A 15,941-nucleotide genomic window follows, 5' to 3' on the forward strand; every position below is an offset into this window, starting at 1 on the left:
TACTGTATTATTTAGACAAGATCAATATAGTACAAATACTTGTTTTCCCAATATCTAATTATGCTTCCGAAACCTGGATCATTCGAACAGTAGATATGAAAAAAAAAAAATTAACAAAAAGAATACCTTAGAGAGTCAGAAGAACAAGGAAAATTAGCAATCCATGCACTGATACAGCTGAAAAATTACTAAACACAAACTTCGTCAATTCAGTATGTGCAACAAAAAAATAGCGACAGAAAAACAACAACGTAAAAAGAGCTAGAGTCCCTCTAAAAACTTCAACATCATAATTATTACACATCTGACAAGATGTACATGTACATGTAAATGGAGTAAAAGGTGACTTTAAATATTATTGTTAAAAGCTTAAGAATAAGATGTTTGGGGTATATGGAAAGAAAGGAAAATGAATAAATGATTTAAAAATGGTGCTAAATAAAACACTGATTTGAAAACTCACGCAAAAGATGAGTGGATGAGGTGATAAAAGGCCGTAAAGATTGTTATTAGTTCAAAATCAATCCGAGTAATCAGGGGATCAAAAGTCAAGAGGTCCTATTTATTATCATGTACTCAAAACAGTTAGATCGTTAGCAAAAAAAAGTAGATCCTCACTTTTAAATACAGTACTATATATTTTTATTTGTTGATATAATTCAATATTTGTATATTTTAACAAACCGTACTCTCAATAACTGTGGCGCCTATGGAGGGAACAATAATCCAATATCGCCACCTGAGAGTTAGCAGAATGTTAAGGGAGCTGACGTGGTTATGTTTACGTTATTTGGAGACTGATTAAGATACACAGACGATTGTTATGCAGAGTATAATATAGTTTTACTTTAGGAGTTGTAGTTTAACCTTCAATAAATGCAAACATCTTTTTATCCATCACTTCCTAAACTCCCTGAGAATAAGTAAATTCATGCTATAATATTGATTTTAGGTAAACCATCGTTTACTATAGTACCACAATTGTAGCGATTGAGTCATATTTTCAATGTAGATCTTTGCGGATCTGAGATGAAAGGAAATGAACGAGTAATAGACATACGGTTATATCAGGATTTTAGAATGAATTGATTGTCACAAAAATTATTTTCTTATTTTATAAATACCTTGGATGAAGAAAACTAATCCTTATTAAATATTTTTTTTGGGAAAAATGGTTCATCCGTTTAAATGGAGATTTAATGACATGGGAATAGAAAAAGGGTCGTCTAGTAACGTTTAGCACACGTAAAACTGAATTATTTAAACAAGTCTTGGTACAAAACAGTACTAGTAATAAATGGTTTACCTAACTGAATATTTATTTCCATAAAATATAAAATATATGTTCAAATAAAAACTTATATAAATAAAATTATATATAATCTAATCCGAGTCATCTATGTCATCTTTAGATTCATCAGTAGTATATTCGCCTAGATCCACAACAACTGGTTCCATGGTAATTTCAATAAAGTTATCAAGGTTCCACATATTCTGCTCTGCTTTCACTACATGCTCGATACATTTTATCGACGACTGTAAGGTCACATTTCTAACGACACTATTAAGCAGATTTTTTACATCATTTAATTTGCTAACATTGTTCCTTGCTACTAATTTTTTATTTGGTCCCATATAAGTTCTATCGGGTTTAACTATCAATGGCAAAACTGAAAACGCGAAATAATATAATCCAAAAGCTATGTGGTACCATATGGGGGTCCTCAGCCTCCGTACTCAGATCATCTGCTATCGGACTTGTATACTCGACAGCTGAATATGCTTCCCCAGTATGGCTCAATAGCAAACACACGAAGATTATTGACACCCAATTAAACCAGACAATGCGAATGATTTCAGGTACAATTAGACCAACACCCAACTATTGGCTTCCCATCCTGAGTCACATTCCACCGCCGAAACTACGAAGAAGTCACTCCCTTCTCAGAGAATATAGAAAAATCCAGTCTAACCATCAACTACCCATCCACCATGATAGGCGTGATATCGAAATGAACAGACTGCGCTCCAGATATCCTGTCATGTTAAGGGCCACCTCCTTACATCAGGAACATTTCGACCTCACCAACGCTTGGAGAAGACAATGGGAGCGCGACTCACCACAGGAAGCACAGCAAATGGCCTGTATCGAACATAAACCGCCAGGCTTTGAACTGACCCGGAGTACATGGACAACGCTAAACAGAATAAGAACAAGAAGCGGTAGATGTGCTGACAGCTTACATAAATGGGGAAAAGCCCTTACTCCGGAGTGTGACTGTGGTGCGCAACGACAGACCGTCCGTCACATTGTTGAAGAATGCCCCCGAAGGCGGTTCCCTGGAGTTTTTGACGAGTTCCTGAATGCGACCGAAAATGTTTTAGACTATATTAATGCATTAGATGTTCGTTTGTAATACTCCATGTAATGTTTTATATTGCTTTTTAAATATGTGTTCTTATTGTATGCCATACGATAAATAAATAAATAAATCAATGATATGGCGACAGTCGAACTACAATTAAGCCTCCTTCTCGCTCCATTTTATCTACTACATATTTAATATATTTATCTTTATGATAGCGTGCTAACTAATTCGATTTTGTAAATTGATTCACTGAAATATTTTTTTATCAAGCCAATCCACAATCTCGGCTTTTCTCCATTTAGTGGTTGGTAACTGTTCTACACGCCGGCAGTGATATGGAGTGTTATCCATAAAAATAACATAAATGCAATTAAACCTTCTTCAACACAACATAGTAAAAGCGCCTTCCACTAATAATACTACAAACAATTCTGTTCTATGCTTTATAAAACCCCTCTCGGAGCGCTTATGACACTGACTTACAGATAGCACACGAACAATAATGGCGTTCTTGTCAGTTACATCGTCTTAATCTGGGACGAAATTGTTGATCTCAGACATTATCTAATTGTAGAGAAAGTAATAATCTACAACACTGCAAATAACTTCAAGTTGAATCATATACGCTGACAACGTTACATTTTTCCTAGAACCCAAATCTTCGCCAAAACATTTGAACAGTTTAAAAATAGGCCAGTCCAATTGTTGCAATGAATTTTATATAAAATGAGATCTCTTCTATCTGAACGCATATTCTTTGAACAGTCACAAGAAGAAGGTTTTGTTAATTTTTAACAGATTAAACATATTCGGCAATAATCAACTAATTTGTTTATTAAATAATCATTAAAGTTTCTCCTTTTGTCAGGACAAAAATATTTTTTTCTAAAGGTAAACGTCCAATTTTACTGGTCTATAAAAATCCATTAAAACATGAGTCACTTGCTACGATTGTGGTACTTTACTGTAGTTATAGTACGTTTTGCAATGACCGATACACCAATAATAAACTAGAATTTATAGAATTAAAATTTTTTTCAGTACTAACTTTTTTATTGCTCAATGAGTTTGCTTGATTTACCTACATAGGGTATTCAAGAATAATTATATTAGATACTAATCTTTGAAGCAAAAAATCAAAACAAAAAAATTGTATAAGTTTAAAAATAAGCTAAATATAAAGGTGTCCACAAATTATAACGAAAATAATAAAGAGCAAATTCTATTGCATTTTAATTGAAAAGTGTCTTAGTGTGCGGTCATAACGAGGCGCCGACCCTCACTCCTCACTGCGACCATGGGATGGTATCATATTATCATCGCCAGGTAAAATAAGTGCATTATTTTTAAAATGCCAGCGTTCACTGTCAAAGCGCAGCACCCAGCCTCGAGCCAGGTATCGGACCATAGACTTTGACCATAGTATTCGAGTCGAGCTTAGTATCTTTTGACCCTCGACCCTAGTACCAAAGAATATACGAATATAGAAGAATTGTTCACTGTTATTTTTGAAAGTTAGCAAAAAGTGGGCCATAGATAAAGAAAAGTGGGTCGAGTGGAACGCACGTGGTACCACTAAGGAGCGGTCATGTCAGCTGTGGCTCTACTATTGCTTCTAAAATATGAAAGAGTGGGGCAATAAATGCAACTTTAGATATTTTTATATATAGATGCCGCGTGGTCGTAGAATAGGATTAAATTTTTGCGTTTTATAAATTTTTTTAGAGAAAATAATATTGTTTTAACTTTTAATTAATTAATCTTTTTAGAAAAATTATTATGATTCAAATTTTTAATTGAAATAATGTACAAATCTACAAATAATATAATTACAACTCTCTTTTTATAAACTATAAATAAAATTAATTAAAAGTCAATCACCGGGAGAGAAAGCTCAAAAAATTGTAAGGGTTTTGATCAAAAAACAATTCCTGATCTTGTTAGTACGCTAGGATTGCTTTTTAACACATACGCCAAAGAATTATTTTTTACAATTGGAGAATTCGAAATTGTGAAGTAGGTATAATTTCGGATTTTTAAATTAAAAAATAAATAAGTAAGTCTCAAATAACTCCTCACTAGAGCTCAACAAAGGAATATAAGAAAAAGGCAAAAATGGCTGCTGGGACATAGACCATAGCAAATCCTTAGAAATCCAAATCAGCAACACCCAACGATAAAAAGAGACTTCGGGAGAATACCATCAACCTCCTCGTAACAGAGTTGCTAAGAACTCAAGGTGCTCTAACGAGCAGACTAGGTCATAAAGCACCCTGACAAAAGTGGTAGCACACAGGCACCATCCTGTTACTCAACTAGATCGGGCTCAAGCAAATTTGATCATTAACAAACTGGAGCAAGCACTTAATGAGGCTCCTATCTGAGGTCAAAATGAACTTCTGCGGTTTCATTTTTGAAACCAATAATTTATTCATTCATTCATATATGAATAAAAAAATCAGTTATGAAGATGATATTTTAGTAAATGTCATAAATTTCTAGATAAAATTTGTTTAGGCGTAGATGCAAAGTTACCCGTTCGTACTCCTTTCCCACTTCCCCCTATCTACATATTTCATTATGAAATTTTCGCCACGGTGCCACGCTTTGAGTTTATGCAGCCACCCTCAGGAGGAGTGTTTTGAAGTATAAACCGTAACCAAATCGCCCATTTGAACAATTCTTCTATAAGCGTCTATATTCTTTGCTAGTACTCTACGATCGACACTACGAGACGACGACCACCGACCCTCGCTCCGACCATAGGATCGTATCAATCGCCAGGACACTGGCGTGTCATCCAAACAACACACGGTCCAAACCTGGAAGACGAGAATTGATAGGTTCTATATTCGTCTCTCAATGGCAATCACTATATAAGCAATACACATTAATATTTTGGCACATTTTACCTTCTTCGTACTTTTCTTTATGGCATATTCTGTGGACACCCTCTTATTTATCAAACTTATCACACAAAGTTGAATGGTTATTACCTTACAATGTTAATAGAGCAACTTATATCACACATATAAAATTATTACTTACCTCGTATAGTAACAGGTCCTTTATTTCTACAGGTGTTGTATGAGCCGCAGTGTACACACTTAAACCCTACCACGTGAAATTTTACTGTACTCTCCTAAAATTAAAGCAGCGATTTAAAAAATTCTCGTTCAATCATTTGTTTATTGTCGTGATTGATAAGGCAAGATAGTAATCGAAACAATAAAAAAAACAAAATAGGATTTTTCTAAATTTCCTGTGACTTGTATTCGTGACGAATTCTCGACTTCGGTAAAGCACAGAGTCGCAATCAGGGATATGTGACATAACAATATTTTGTACATAGCCATCTTTTGTAAATTTTGTTTTTTATTTTGGTTTCGTTTTCGATTTCTTTTCTTCAGTCACAACTAGATATAAAACTTCGTTTAGGCTCTTTGCACCTTCAAGGTGTGGCTTCTCCTTTTGGGAGTGGGGTGGGGTTCTGTAAACATCCTGTTGTGCTTCGCTTTGTTGTGTGTGTTGATCAACGGGGTGAGAAATTCGCAACCAAATCACAAGCTTGTTGTATAAAAAACAATTCCTTTCAGAATTGTTGGACTTTTAGTAAACGCGTCGAAGATAGCGGTGGCTAGGTGCTCTCCTAGGACAGGTATCAATTTGCAATGAAATTGGATAACCACAGAAAAGCGATTTCCCCTGTGTTCTTTGTGTATTGAATCAGCGACTCTTAAGGAGTGTGTCGAGAGTATTCACTTTTCAGCGTGTGGGTTGATGAATTGTGTTTGAGTTGCGGATGGTGGCTATCGAGTGAACACCCTCGGGGAGTTGAGAGGGTGTTATGGGAATTAGTTTCGGATTTTGGTAAATATTTGGTTGACTGTGTCGTTTCTTTTGTACGGGAAGGCGTTGAAAGGATCATAGACATGGAGTGGATTAACGACTTAATGTCTGAGGTGAGTTCGTGTATAGAGGTTTGCTTAAAGGTAGTCACGGGTTGTGTTTGGGTACGGACTGCTTGATGGTGTTTTTCTTATGGGACATTTGGGAGAAAAGGCAGAGTGATTACCACGGCAGTATGGGTAGAATGGAACATTTGCTGAGGAGCAAGCCAGCGATTTGTATTGTTGTCCACAGTTGGGACAAATGATCTTTTGGACGCCTTCGGTGTTGAGATGGCCGCTTTTGCAACATGACGAGCAGTACTTTAGACAAACAAGTATCACATTGTTCCATCTAGTGATCTCGCAATGTATTTTCCCTTCTTAATGCTAAAATTCCTTAAAAGGAACTTGGTTTTAGAATCCATGAAGACTGAAAGATTGTCAGAACGGGCAATAATTCGAACGACTTTGGTAAATAGAAAGTGAGTTTCGGGGAGGATATCCTCTATGTCTTTTTGGGATAGGTTTTGTCCAAATAACTAAGTGGAAGTTGGTCTGCGTGGAAGTGAGAATTTACGCTACGATGCGTAGTTTTGCTTGGAAGTAGTGGACGTCGGTGGGTTGGCACTTTAGAAAGCTGGCTGCCTTTTGGTTGGGGAAGACTTTTAGAAGGTTGATATTATTTGGGAGAAGGTCGTTGGCTGATAGGATCTGGAAGAATATTAGCTGCTAACAAATGCTTAGTGGGTGTCTTCAATTAATTTTGTATTGGTTTGGGATTTTTATTATAGTTTATGTTTTGGCAGATGGAGGGGGTTGACTGCTTGTAGTTTGGTCGGGGAGTTTGGTCTGGTTGAGCAGTGTGACAAATTTGGGGTGTATTTTGGGGGGTTTTGGGTGAAGGAAGGGATTTTCTGGTTGTAGTTTGGTCAGGGAAGGTTGGTCTGGTTAGGGATTTTTTGGTTGTGTAAGATAAATGGGGTGGTTTGCATTTGGAGATAGCTGTTTTTATTGTCGGTACAGGAGTTCAGATCTTCTAGTAATAGTGAGATCTGTGGGATGAGTTGGTGGGTGAATAGGATCGCTTGTTCTCCTGTAGATTAGATATCGAATTAATACTCCATATCTCGAAGAAGAGTTTTCTTTGATTTAAACATTTTTTAAAATTTGGTTAACGTATTTGAATTATTTAGGTAATTATTAGGTTAAGTCAATTATTAAGGTATTTCGGTGGAATTATTTAGATACCAGGAAGATCAGGAAAAGGGTGTGGGTTTTGATCATGTCCACTTTGGTGTTTTTCTGTGTGTAGTCGGTGTAAAGTTGTACATTAGTGTGGCCACCACGTCCTGGAAATTCTAGGGGGTCTGTGGGTAACGACCATCTATTGTGTTGGACACACGGGAGGACCGTGAGCTGGTGGATTGGTTGTCATTGTTAAGTTCGAAAGGTGAGGAGGTTTAAGGAGAGGAAATTTGGGATGGGTTGTCGTTTGTGCGTCAAGACTTTCATGCGAGGCATTTTCATTACACTTCGGTTTTAAAGTCCACCGACCTGGGTGTCCTGAGCGTACACTGCACTGTACTGTTGTGGGTTCTTATTCTGAGAGTCAACCCTGTTCAGCACTAAATGTTGATAGACTTCCTTTACATTTGTGTTTTTGCAGTACTGTTAACATTTGAAAGTCCAACAACCGGCTGGTTTGTATAAGTTACAGTCTGTATTGAGTTTAGATATTCTTGCTATATCCTCATTCAAACAGTTCCGTAACTGTTGTCTTTTTTCTAGTGTATCCTATGCGGAATCGTTACCTAGGTTTCGATATCTATCTGGTAACGTTGGTTATCTGGAACTTTTATGGTGGATCCTATGTGGAACAGTTACCTAGGTGGAACGGTTATCTATAACTGGAATTGCGACTTCTATTCCGCTGTTGGAACGATCGGGACAGCGATGCGTTACCGACTGATACTGCGAGCGAACTGCTTTCCTCCACCATATGTTCTTATTTAAAATATTTCCTTTTTCAGTTTGTCCTAACGCTTCTCGTGCTAACACATGTATTCATTCTTTCGTATACATGCTCCTTTAGTTTTCTGTCTAATCGTTATTGATACAGTATTTTAATGCTATCTTGTTGAAGGCTTGATAAGTGGTATTTCGGTGTCCCTATGGTGTCCATCACTTCGTTTTCGATTTCTTCTATTTCTTGAGTTTGACTGGTAATATGATAAAAATTAATCATTAAAAACGCAGAAAATTTGCGCAAAAATTATGTCAAAACATCTCACTTCAGAACAAAAGAAATCAAAAAAATTTGACCATCCAGCGTATTCGCCCGACTTGTCCCTATGTGACTTTATTATTTCCTAAGGTAAAATCGGAGTTAAAGAGAAAAGATTTGAGAGTGTGGAAGCAGTGATAGCAAAAGCGATGGAAGTTCTTGAAAACCTTAATTCCAACACTGGTTTCAATAATGGAAAAATTTTAAGACAATAAAATAATTTGTAGCATTAGTCCACTTATTTAATTGCGACACTTCGTAATGTGCTTTCATCCTAACACAAAGCTAACATACTGCATCGAGAATAATATCAATCCAATTCACCAACACGTTATTTCCTTGTCACATGTTACTACCGGATCGTAAATATCTCGCGAGCCTATACTTATTTTCCTACCCCTATCATACAAAAATTAAGTTATTACCTGGTGACAGTCCTTGCATAATATTCCTACATAATAGTTACTATATTCCGATGGCATCGGTGTATTTTCTATTTCCACGTCCCAATACTTCCATAATGGCTGCATATTCATTAGCGATGTCTGACAGATAGGACATGCGTAGAGGCCGTTGGATAAAAGTGACTCAAAACAAGGTCTGTGTAGAAGGTGGCCGCATGGTGGTATATGACACGCTATTCTGGATGTATGGATGTCATCTAGGCATATAGGACAGTTGGATCTTGAGACGTTTTCCACACACTAGAAAAATATTTTCAAACAAATTAATACGCATAATCTACTCGTTTAAACAATTTATTTTAGTTATTAGTTCGAATTTAGTTTTTTAATAATGTTAATAATATTAGTACATTTCTTTGTATTATCTTTGCCCACTTCCACAGAATGACATTTACTAAGTGATATTTTCTTCTATATATATATATATATATATATATATATATATATATATATATATATATATATATATATATATATATAAAAATGAATCCTTATTTCCATTGGTCACTTCATAACTTAAGCACTTTTCCGATTTCATTCATCTTTTTTTAATTTCCTAATACTTTGTAGAAGATTCTTACGGAAACAGAAATATTAAGAAAATGATGAAGGAAATTGAAATGATTCAGAAAACTTAACGATTATTTTAATTTCGCGCTCTTAAGAAATATATTGAAACGTACGTATTAAAAGACGAAATAATTGTTTTAATTCCTCTTAGCGTCGCCGAGTAAAATAAACCATTTTTAGAGTTGTTTATATTTCCTTGGTATTTTCTTTGATCGAAGCCTCTTTTAGGATATTCTGCGTTTCAAATAAATATTCCAGTTTATATGTTTTGTTTATGCTAAGTTAAGCGAATGAATTTAAAACATTATTAGATCACTCTCGCTGAGGTGGGGTCAAGAGCGGAGGGCCTCAGCGTTATGTCCAAAATTTTACGTCGAATTTGAAAGTTTTCTGTTTTGTTTCTTTTCATGGAAAATGTGTAGCAGTTTAATCATTTTAATGGTTCAGTTGCAGTTTAAGTGAGGTTTGGAAGAACCGTTATTTCCATCCTCATTTTGTTTCTCCCTGGTTGTAATCCCATTCTTTTTGGCAGTTTGGAGATTAATTTGTTCGTGTTCAGAGATTTCCAATCTAGTTTCAACCCTCAGAAACTTTAGTGCTTTTTTTTGTGAAATCAGGTAACTTTTTGTGTTTTTACTTTGAAGTAACGACAGACATTTTTTTTTTTATAATAATTGCTTTCATAACAATTAAAATTTTGATAATTAATATTGTAGATCTTATGACAGCTAGTTTTATCATTTTTGACATTGGTTTGTTGTGTTTTTTAAAAAAGGTTAACGCCTTTATTCTTAATAAAGTTCTTTATTAAGATTAAGTTATTCGTAATAAAGATAATTCTTTACTTATTGTTCCAGGAGATTCATGTCAGTACCTCTTTGGTTCATTTTTTGTAGTTGCACCAAATCCAACCCCATTGTCATTCAACTTATCCACGACCCAGCTCCCCAAACAAACCCTGAGTGCCGTTCGCACAGTATCGTTTATTTTGCTTGCCCTATCTCCATCCCAGTAACTTCTGTCCCCAACTCTTAACCCTCATAATAATACCCACGTTGGGCGCCAAATTGTAACGTAGATATTTTGCCTACCACATAGGGTATAGTATAGTATAGATAGGGCAAGCAAAATAAACGAAACTGTGCGAACGGCACTCAGGGTTTGTTTGGAGAGCTGGGTCGTGGATTAGTTGAATGACAAGGGGATTAGATTGGGGCAACTACAAAAAATGAATCAAAGAGGTACTGACATGAATATCCTGGAACAAATGGACAAACAAAACAAACAACAGGAAGGACCTCTTAAGCAATTTAAAATGGACGCCGCTTGGAGGTGCCAAATTATAACGATTACAACAACTAGTTGTAACTATTGAAATAATTGTTAGAAATAAAAAATATATCTTTTTAAAGGAAACTCAAAAAAAAGGGTTATAAACTTTTTTAAATAAATAAAAAAAAATGGTTTAGAGCAATAAATCAAACATTTATTGTTGTGTCACCACAAACAATTACAAAAATACAAATGGCACAAAACAATACTATAGTCGGTTCGCTATATTTACGCGGGTTTCGGATTAAAAATTTTATTGTAAGTACCCAGTTTTAATTACCTGCTCTTTGGGGAAATATCAACTGGTCAAATGAAATGAAAAATAATCCATAACTTTTTTTAATTAAATAATAATGGAAAATCTTTTATATAATTGACAGTATAATAAGGAGAATTACTTCATTAATGGAGTCTAATGTGGCTAATATAAACCTAATAATAACTTTATATTACACTTCACACAGAAAATATGGTCTATGTATATTTGTTCCATGGAGAGAATTTTTAATGAAAAATAAAAAAATTTAACTTGCCAACAAAAATGAAAATCAGTCATTATCATCAAAAATATCATAATCGTCATCATCATCATCACTGTCATCACCATTAATTGTTATTATGATTGGACTTATTTCGTTTATTTTATTTTCACGAGTCCACCAATCTTCTATTAGTTTCTCGCACTTGAATATACAGTTGCACCACACTTCTGGAGTTACAATTGAAAGTGCCTTTCGCCAAGTTTCCCGAACTGCGTCGTCGCTATAACCGTTAGACCCAATATGGTTGTCATAATATTGTTTTGCTATTCCCCATATATATTCGATGGGATTAAACTGGCAATGATACGGTGGCAGACGTAAAACTGGATGACCGTAACTTTCAATAATCTGATCCACAAAAAAGGTTTTTGGTTTTGCGTGGATATTTGCCAAGCGTAATAATTCTGATTTTAAAATATGTTGTGTAAATGGTATATTATTATGTTCCTTTGTCAACCATTCTTTAATTTTATTAACAGTCCAAGAATTCGTTGGACTTTTGTTTAATACTTCAGAATGGTAAGGTGCATTGTCTAAAATAATTACGCTGGGCTCACTTAAACCTGGGAGAAGTTTTTCATGTAACCATTTTACAAACATTTCTGTGTTCATATTATCGTGATAGTCACTTGATTTTGATTTAGATGAAAATATTAAATCAGCACCTTCTATAAAACCCGATTTCCCTCCTGCATGTAAAATTATGTGTCGCTTCCCTTCTCCATCAGTATGTTTGATAGACTTTACGTTATCATCTTGCCATATTCTCTTGGTTGCACCCCTAGAAAATATCCATGTTTCGTCTAAATATATAAAATTTGCCCTTTCTTCTTTTAATTTAGAATATTTTCTTAGAAAGTTAATTCATTTATGCACAACAGAACTTCTTTCATAAAGGGCTTTTCTGTTATCCTGCTTTTGAAATTTGAAACCCAAATTATGTATCACTTGCCATAGAATTGTTCTGCCAATTTCGTCAAATTTTCTATCTTTTAATTCCTAGAGAATTGCATTTAAGGTCACATGTTCCTTGTTGGCTCGCATTCGATAAATGGTATCACGAATTTCAAATTTTTTTCCATCTGGAATATCTTTCGTTTTCAATGATATGCGAGTTTTTCGGTGATCTTCTTTCGGCCGTTCATTATTGCGATTTTGTAATACTCCTCTTAGTTTGGTTTCACTAATTCCTAGAGCATCACATACGCGTTGTTGAACAGACATTACCGATTTTAAAGGACCGCCATTTTCTTTTTCATCCGTAAAATACTTATGTACACTACAAATTAGACTATCTACATCTAACACACGTCTAGGCATTTTTAAATATTTCCACCAAACATACAATGTCAACACTGGCAAAGAATCAATTCAACTGCAATATTGTAACAAATTTATACCTACCCTAATGTTATTTTAATGTATTTTAAAATATGACCATTAATGCAGTTTTTACCTAATTTTCTGGGAAGTCGTTTACTGCAACTGGTTATCAATGAGTCATTAGCATAATTTTTTTAATCCGAAACCCGCGTAAATATAGCGAACCGACTATATATTAATAGTTACAGAGATTTATACCAAAATGATAAAGAAGAAAAACTTACATATTTATGTCTTATTCATTTACAAACTCTGTTGCGAACAACACTGTGGTAAATAAAAAATTGTTGCAAATAAAAAATTATCTTTTTAAATAATGAAAGCAATTATTATTTAAAAAAAAATGTCTGTTGTTAATTTAAAATTAAAATACAGAAAAAGTTACCTGATTTCACCAAAAAAAAAAGCACTAAAGTTTCTGAGGGTTCAAACTGGATTGGCAATCTCTGAACACGAACAAATCCGTCTCCAAACTGCCAAAAAGCCTGGGATGGCAACCAGAGAGAAACAAAACGAGGATGGAAATAACGATTCTTCCAAACCTCACTTAAACTGCAACTGAACCATTAAACTGATTAAACTGCTACACATTTTCCATGAAAAGGAACAAAACAGAAAACTTTGACCGCTCTTGACCACGCCTCAGCGAGAGGCGAGAGTGAACAATTATCTTGCCGGCAGAAACTTCTCAGCGATCTCAATGAATGTTTATTTGAAACGCAGAATATTTAGCGGTTTCGATCAAAGAAAAATATCAAAGAGTTTGCGTCCGTGATATAAACAACTCTAAAAATGGTTTATTTTACTAGGCAACGCTAAAAAGAACGAAATACTATTTGGGTTTTAACTCGTACGATAGGAACAGAGAAACATGGAAAACATTCTTCGTTATTTTAATACATATATGAGGGGATTTCAATTTAATACATATACGAGGGGATATCAAAATATATATCAAGGAAAATGCAAATGCTACAATAGAATGACATTTACTAAGTGACATTTTCTTCTATATATTATATAAAAATGAGTCCTTATTTCCATTGGTCACTCCATAACTTAAGCACTTTACCGATTTCATTCATCTTTTTTTAATTTTCTAATTCTTTGTAGAAGGTTCTTACGGAAACAGAAATATTAAGAAAATGGTGAAGGAAATTGAAATAATTTAGAAAACTTAACGATTATTTTAATTTCGCGATTTAATCTTCTATATACTATATATGACTAATAACTCACACCCCATGCTGGTCTAAGGCTGTGAGCCTAAATTTGTTTTCTAGAATTCTAAGAATTCCAGTTTTTCTAGAAAACAAATTTCCGTATAAAATGTCCCTTACCTTATGTCCTGATTGAATTTGGTTTGGAAGACACATATTGCACTTCTCACAATGAAAGAATCTATCAGCTCCACCAATCCTACAAATCCCACATCCCTTGCAATGGAACTGCTTTTTGTCTTCATCATCAAATAAATTACACTCGAGACATATATACTACAAACAAAAAAAATTAAAATAACTTTTGCTGTATACATTTTACATGAACTTACCTTCCCAAAAGCTACCCCACAGTTTTGACAAGAGCTTTGGACTTTTTGCTTTGTTTCACACACAGCACATATTAGCTCAGTTACTTCTTTTCTAATCAACTTATGGTTTTCATTTTCGTCATGACAAAATCTGCAGGTGTATACTTTCTTGCAACATGGAGTCTATAACAAAAATAATGCTAAATTCGTATTTAAGAAAGATTTACAAAGTGGAAATCGAAACGTCAAAATAAACCTATTTTAAATTGAAATTGTTGTCAATTAATTCTCTTTAAAGCCAGAAAATAAAATCAAAATTTAGTCTTGATAAGAAGTTTAAATGGAGATAATAGAAATGGGTTCTTACAAGGAGATTCTGATTATTTATTTATTTATTTATTAAAACTTACAAACATCACCTAGGTAGTAATTACATGTAAGAGTGCTCATTACTTGGTATAAAAATATACACACAAAAAATATAATATACTACAATATACACACAATTACAAAATAAAAACACAGAAAGCAAAACACATTAAAAAAAAGACACAAGTTAATAATATTTTAAAATTCAGTCCATTACTTAACTATTCATAACATTTTTTAATATCCCTTACACTACAGGTAAAGAGGTCTATATCACAGATCTTTATTAACGCATTACACTGATATTGCATATAGTTTATTATTGCACAAGAATTATACGGACTACAAGAAAATAGGTCATTACTGTTTACTCTTAGGTTGACCTTTGGCACATGAAACCTAATAAAGTTGATCAAACCACATGTCTTATATTTAACATTGTTAATGATATTATGAATAAACACAACACAATGCATGTTTCTTCTTTGCTCTAATGACTGCAAGCCAAATATTTGAAGCAACTCTTTTGATGGCGTAAGGTGAGTATACACATTGTATTTCTTAAGGTATAAATACCTTAGAAATCTTTTTTGTACCTTTTCTATATGATTAATATGAACTTTGGCTTCAGGAGTCCATACCACTGATGCATATTCCAAGTTTGGTCTGACTAAAGCGTTTATAGTCTAATGGTTGTGTTTATACTAAAGTGTTTGGAATTTCTTATTACAAATCCCAATATTTTGTAGGCCTTATTAACAATATTTATATAGTGTTCATTAAATTTCATGTTAGCCTGTAAGTATATTCCCAGATCTTTACATTTGGTTTTCCTAGATACTACACAATTGTCAATTCTATAATTATTTTGAATGTAGTCGATTTTGCGAGTAAAAGATATGACTCTACACTTCTTAATATTCAAGATCATATTGTTGTCCCTAAACCATTCCACAACTGAGGTCAGGTCCTGCTGTAGTAACTGACAATCATTTGAAGTATGTATAGTCTTAAAAAGATTAAAATCATCAGCATAGATCAAACTAGAAGAAAATTTAAGAGATTGTGGTAGTGAGTTGACAAAAATTAAGAAAAACAAAGGCCCTAAGTTGCTCCCTTGGGGGACACCAGATGTAGCCTGAAATTTATCTGATAAACACCTACCAATAATTTTGACTCGTTGAAACCTTGAATCCACATACGATTT

At 34.2% G+C, this 15,941-nt stretch overlaps 1 protein-coding gene across 2 annotated transcripts in view; it reads right to left on the reverse strand.

Moving 5' to 3' along the window:
• Rchy1 (Ring finger and CHY zinc finger domain containing 1) overlaps positions 1-15,941 on the reverse strand; it is a 55,637-nt gene that overhangs the window by 25,495 nt on the left and 14,201 nt on the right. For both annotated transcript variants that reach the window (XM_072543254.1, XM_072543255.1), the window contains exons 2-5: positions 14,387-14,548; positions 14,175-14,330; positions 8,969-9,247; positions 5,418-5,511 (exon numbers count right to left, since the gene is read on the reverse strand). In XM_072543254.1, the coding sequence (XP_072399355.1) occupies positions 5,418-5,511; positions 8,969-9,247; positions 14,175-14,330; positions 14,387-14,548 (691 nt within the window). The remainder of the gene's footprint in view (positions 1-5,417; positions 5,512-8,968; positions 9,248-14,174; positions 14,331-14,386; positions 14,549-15,941) is intronic.

Source organism: Diabrotica undecimpunctata, chromosome 9, assembly GCF_040954645.1.
Source record: "Diabrotica undecimpunctata isolate CICGRU chromosome 9, icDiaUnde3, whole genome shotgun sequence".
NCBI lineage: Eukaryota > Metazoa > Arthropoda > Insecta > Coleoptera > Chrysomelidae > Diabrotica > Diabrotica undecimpunctata.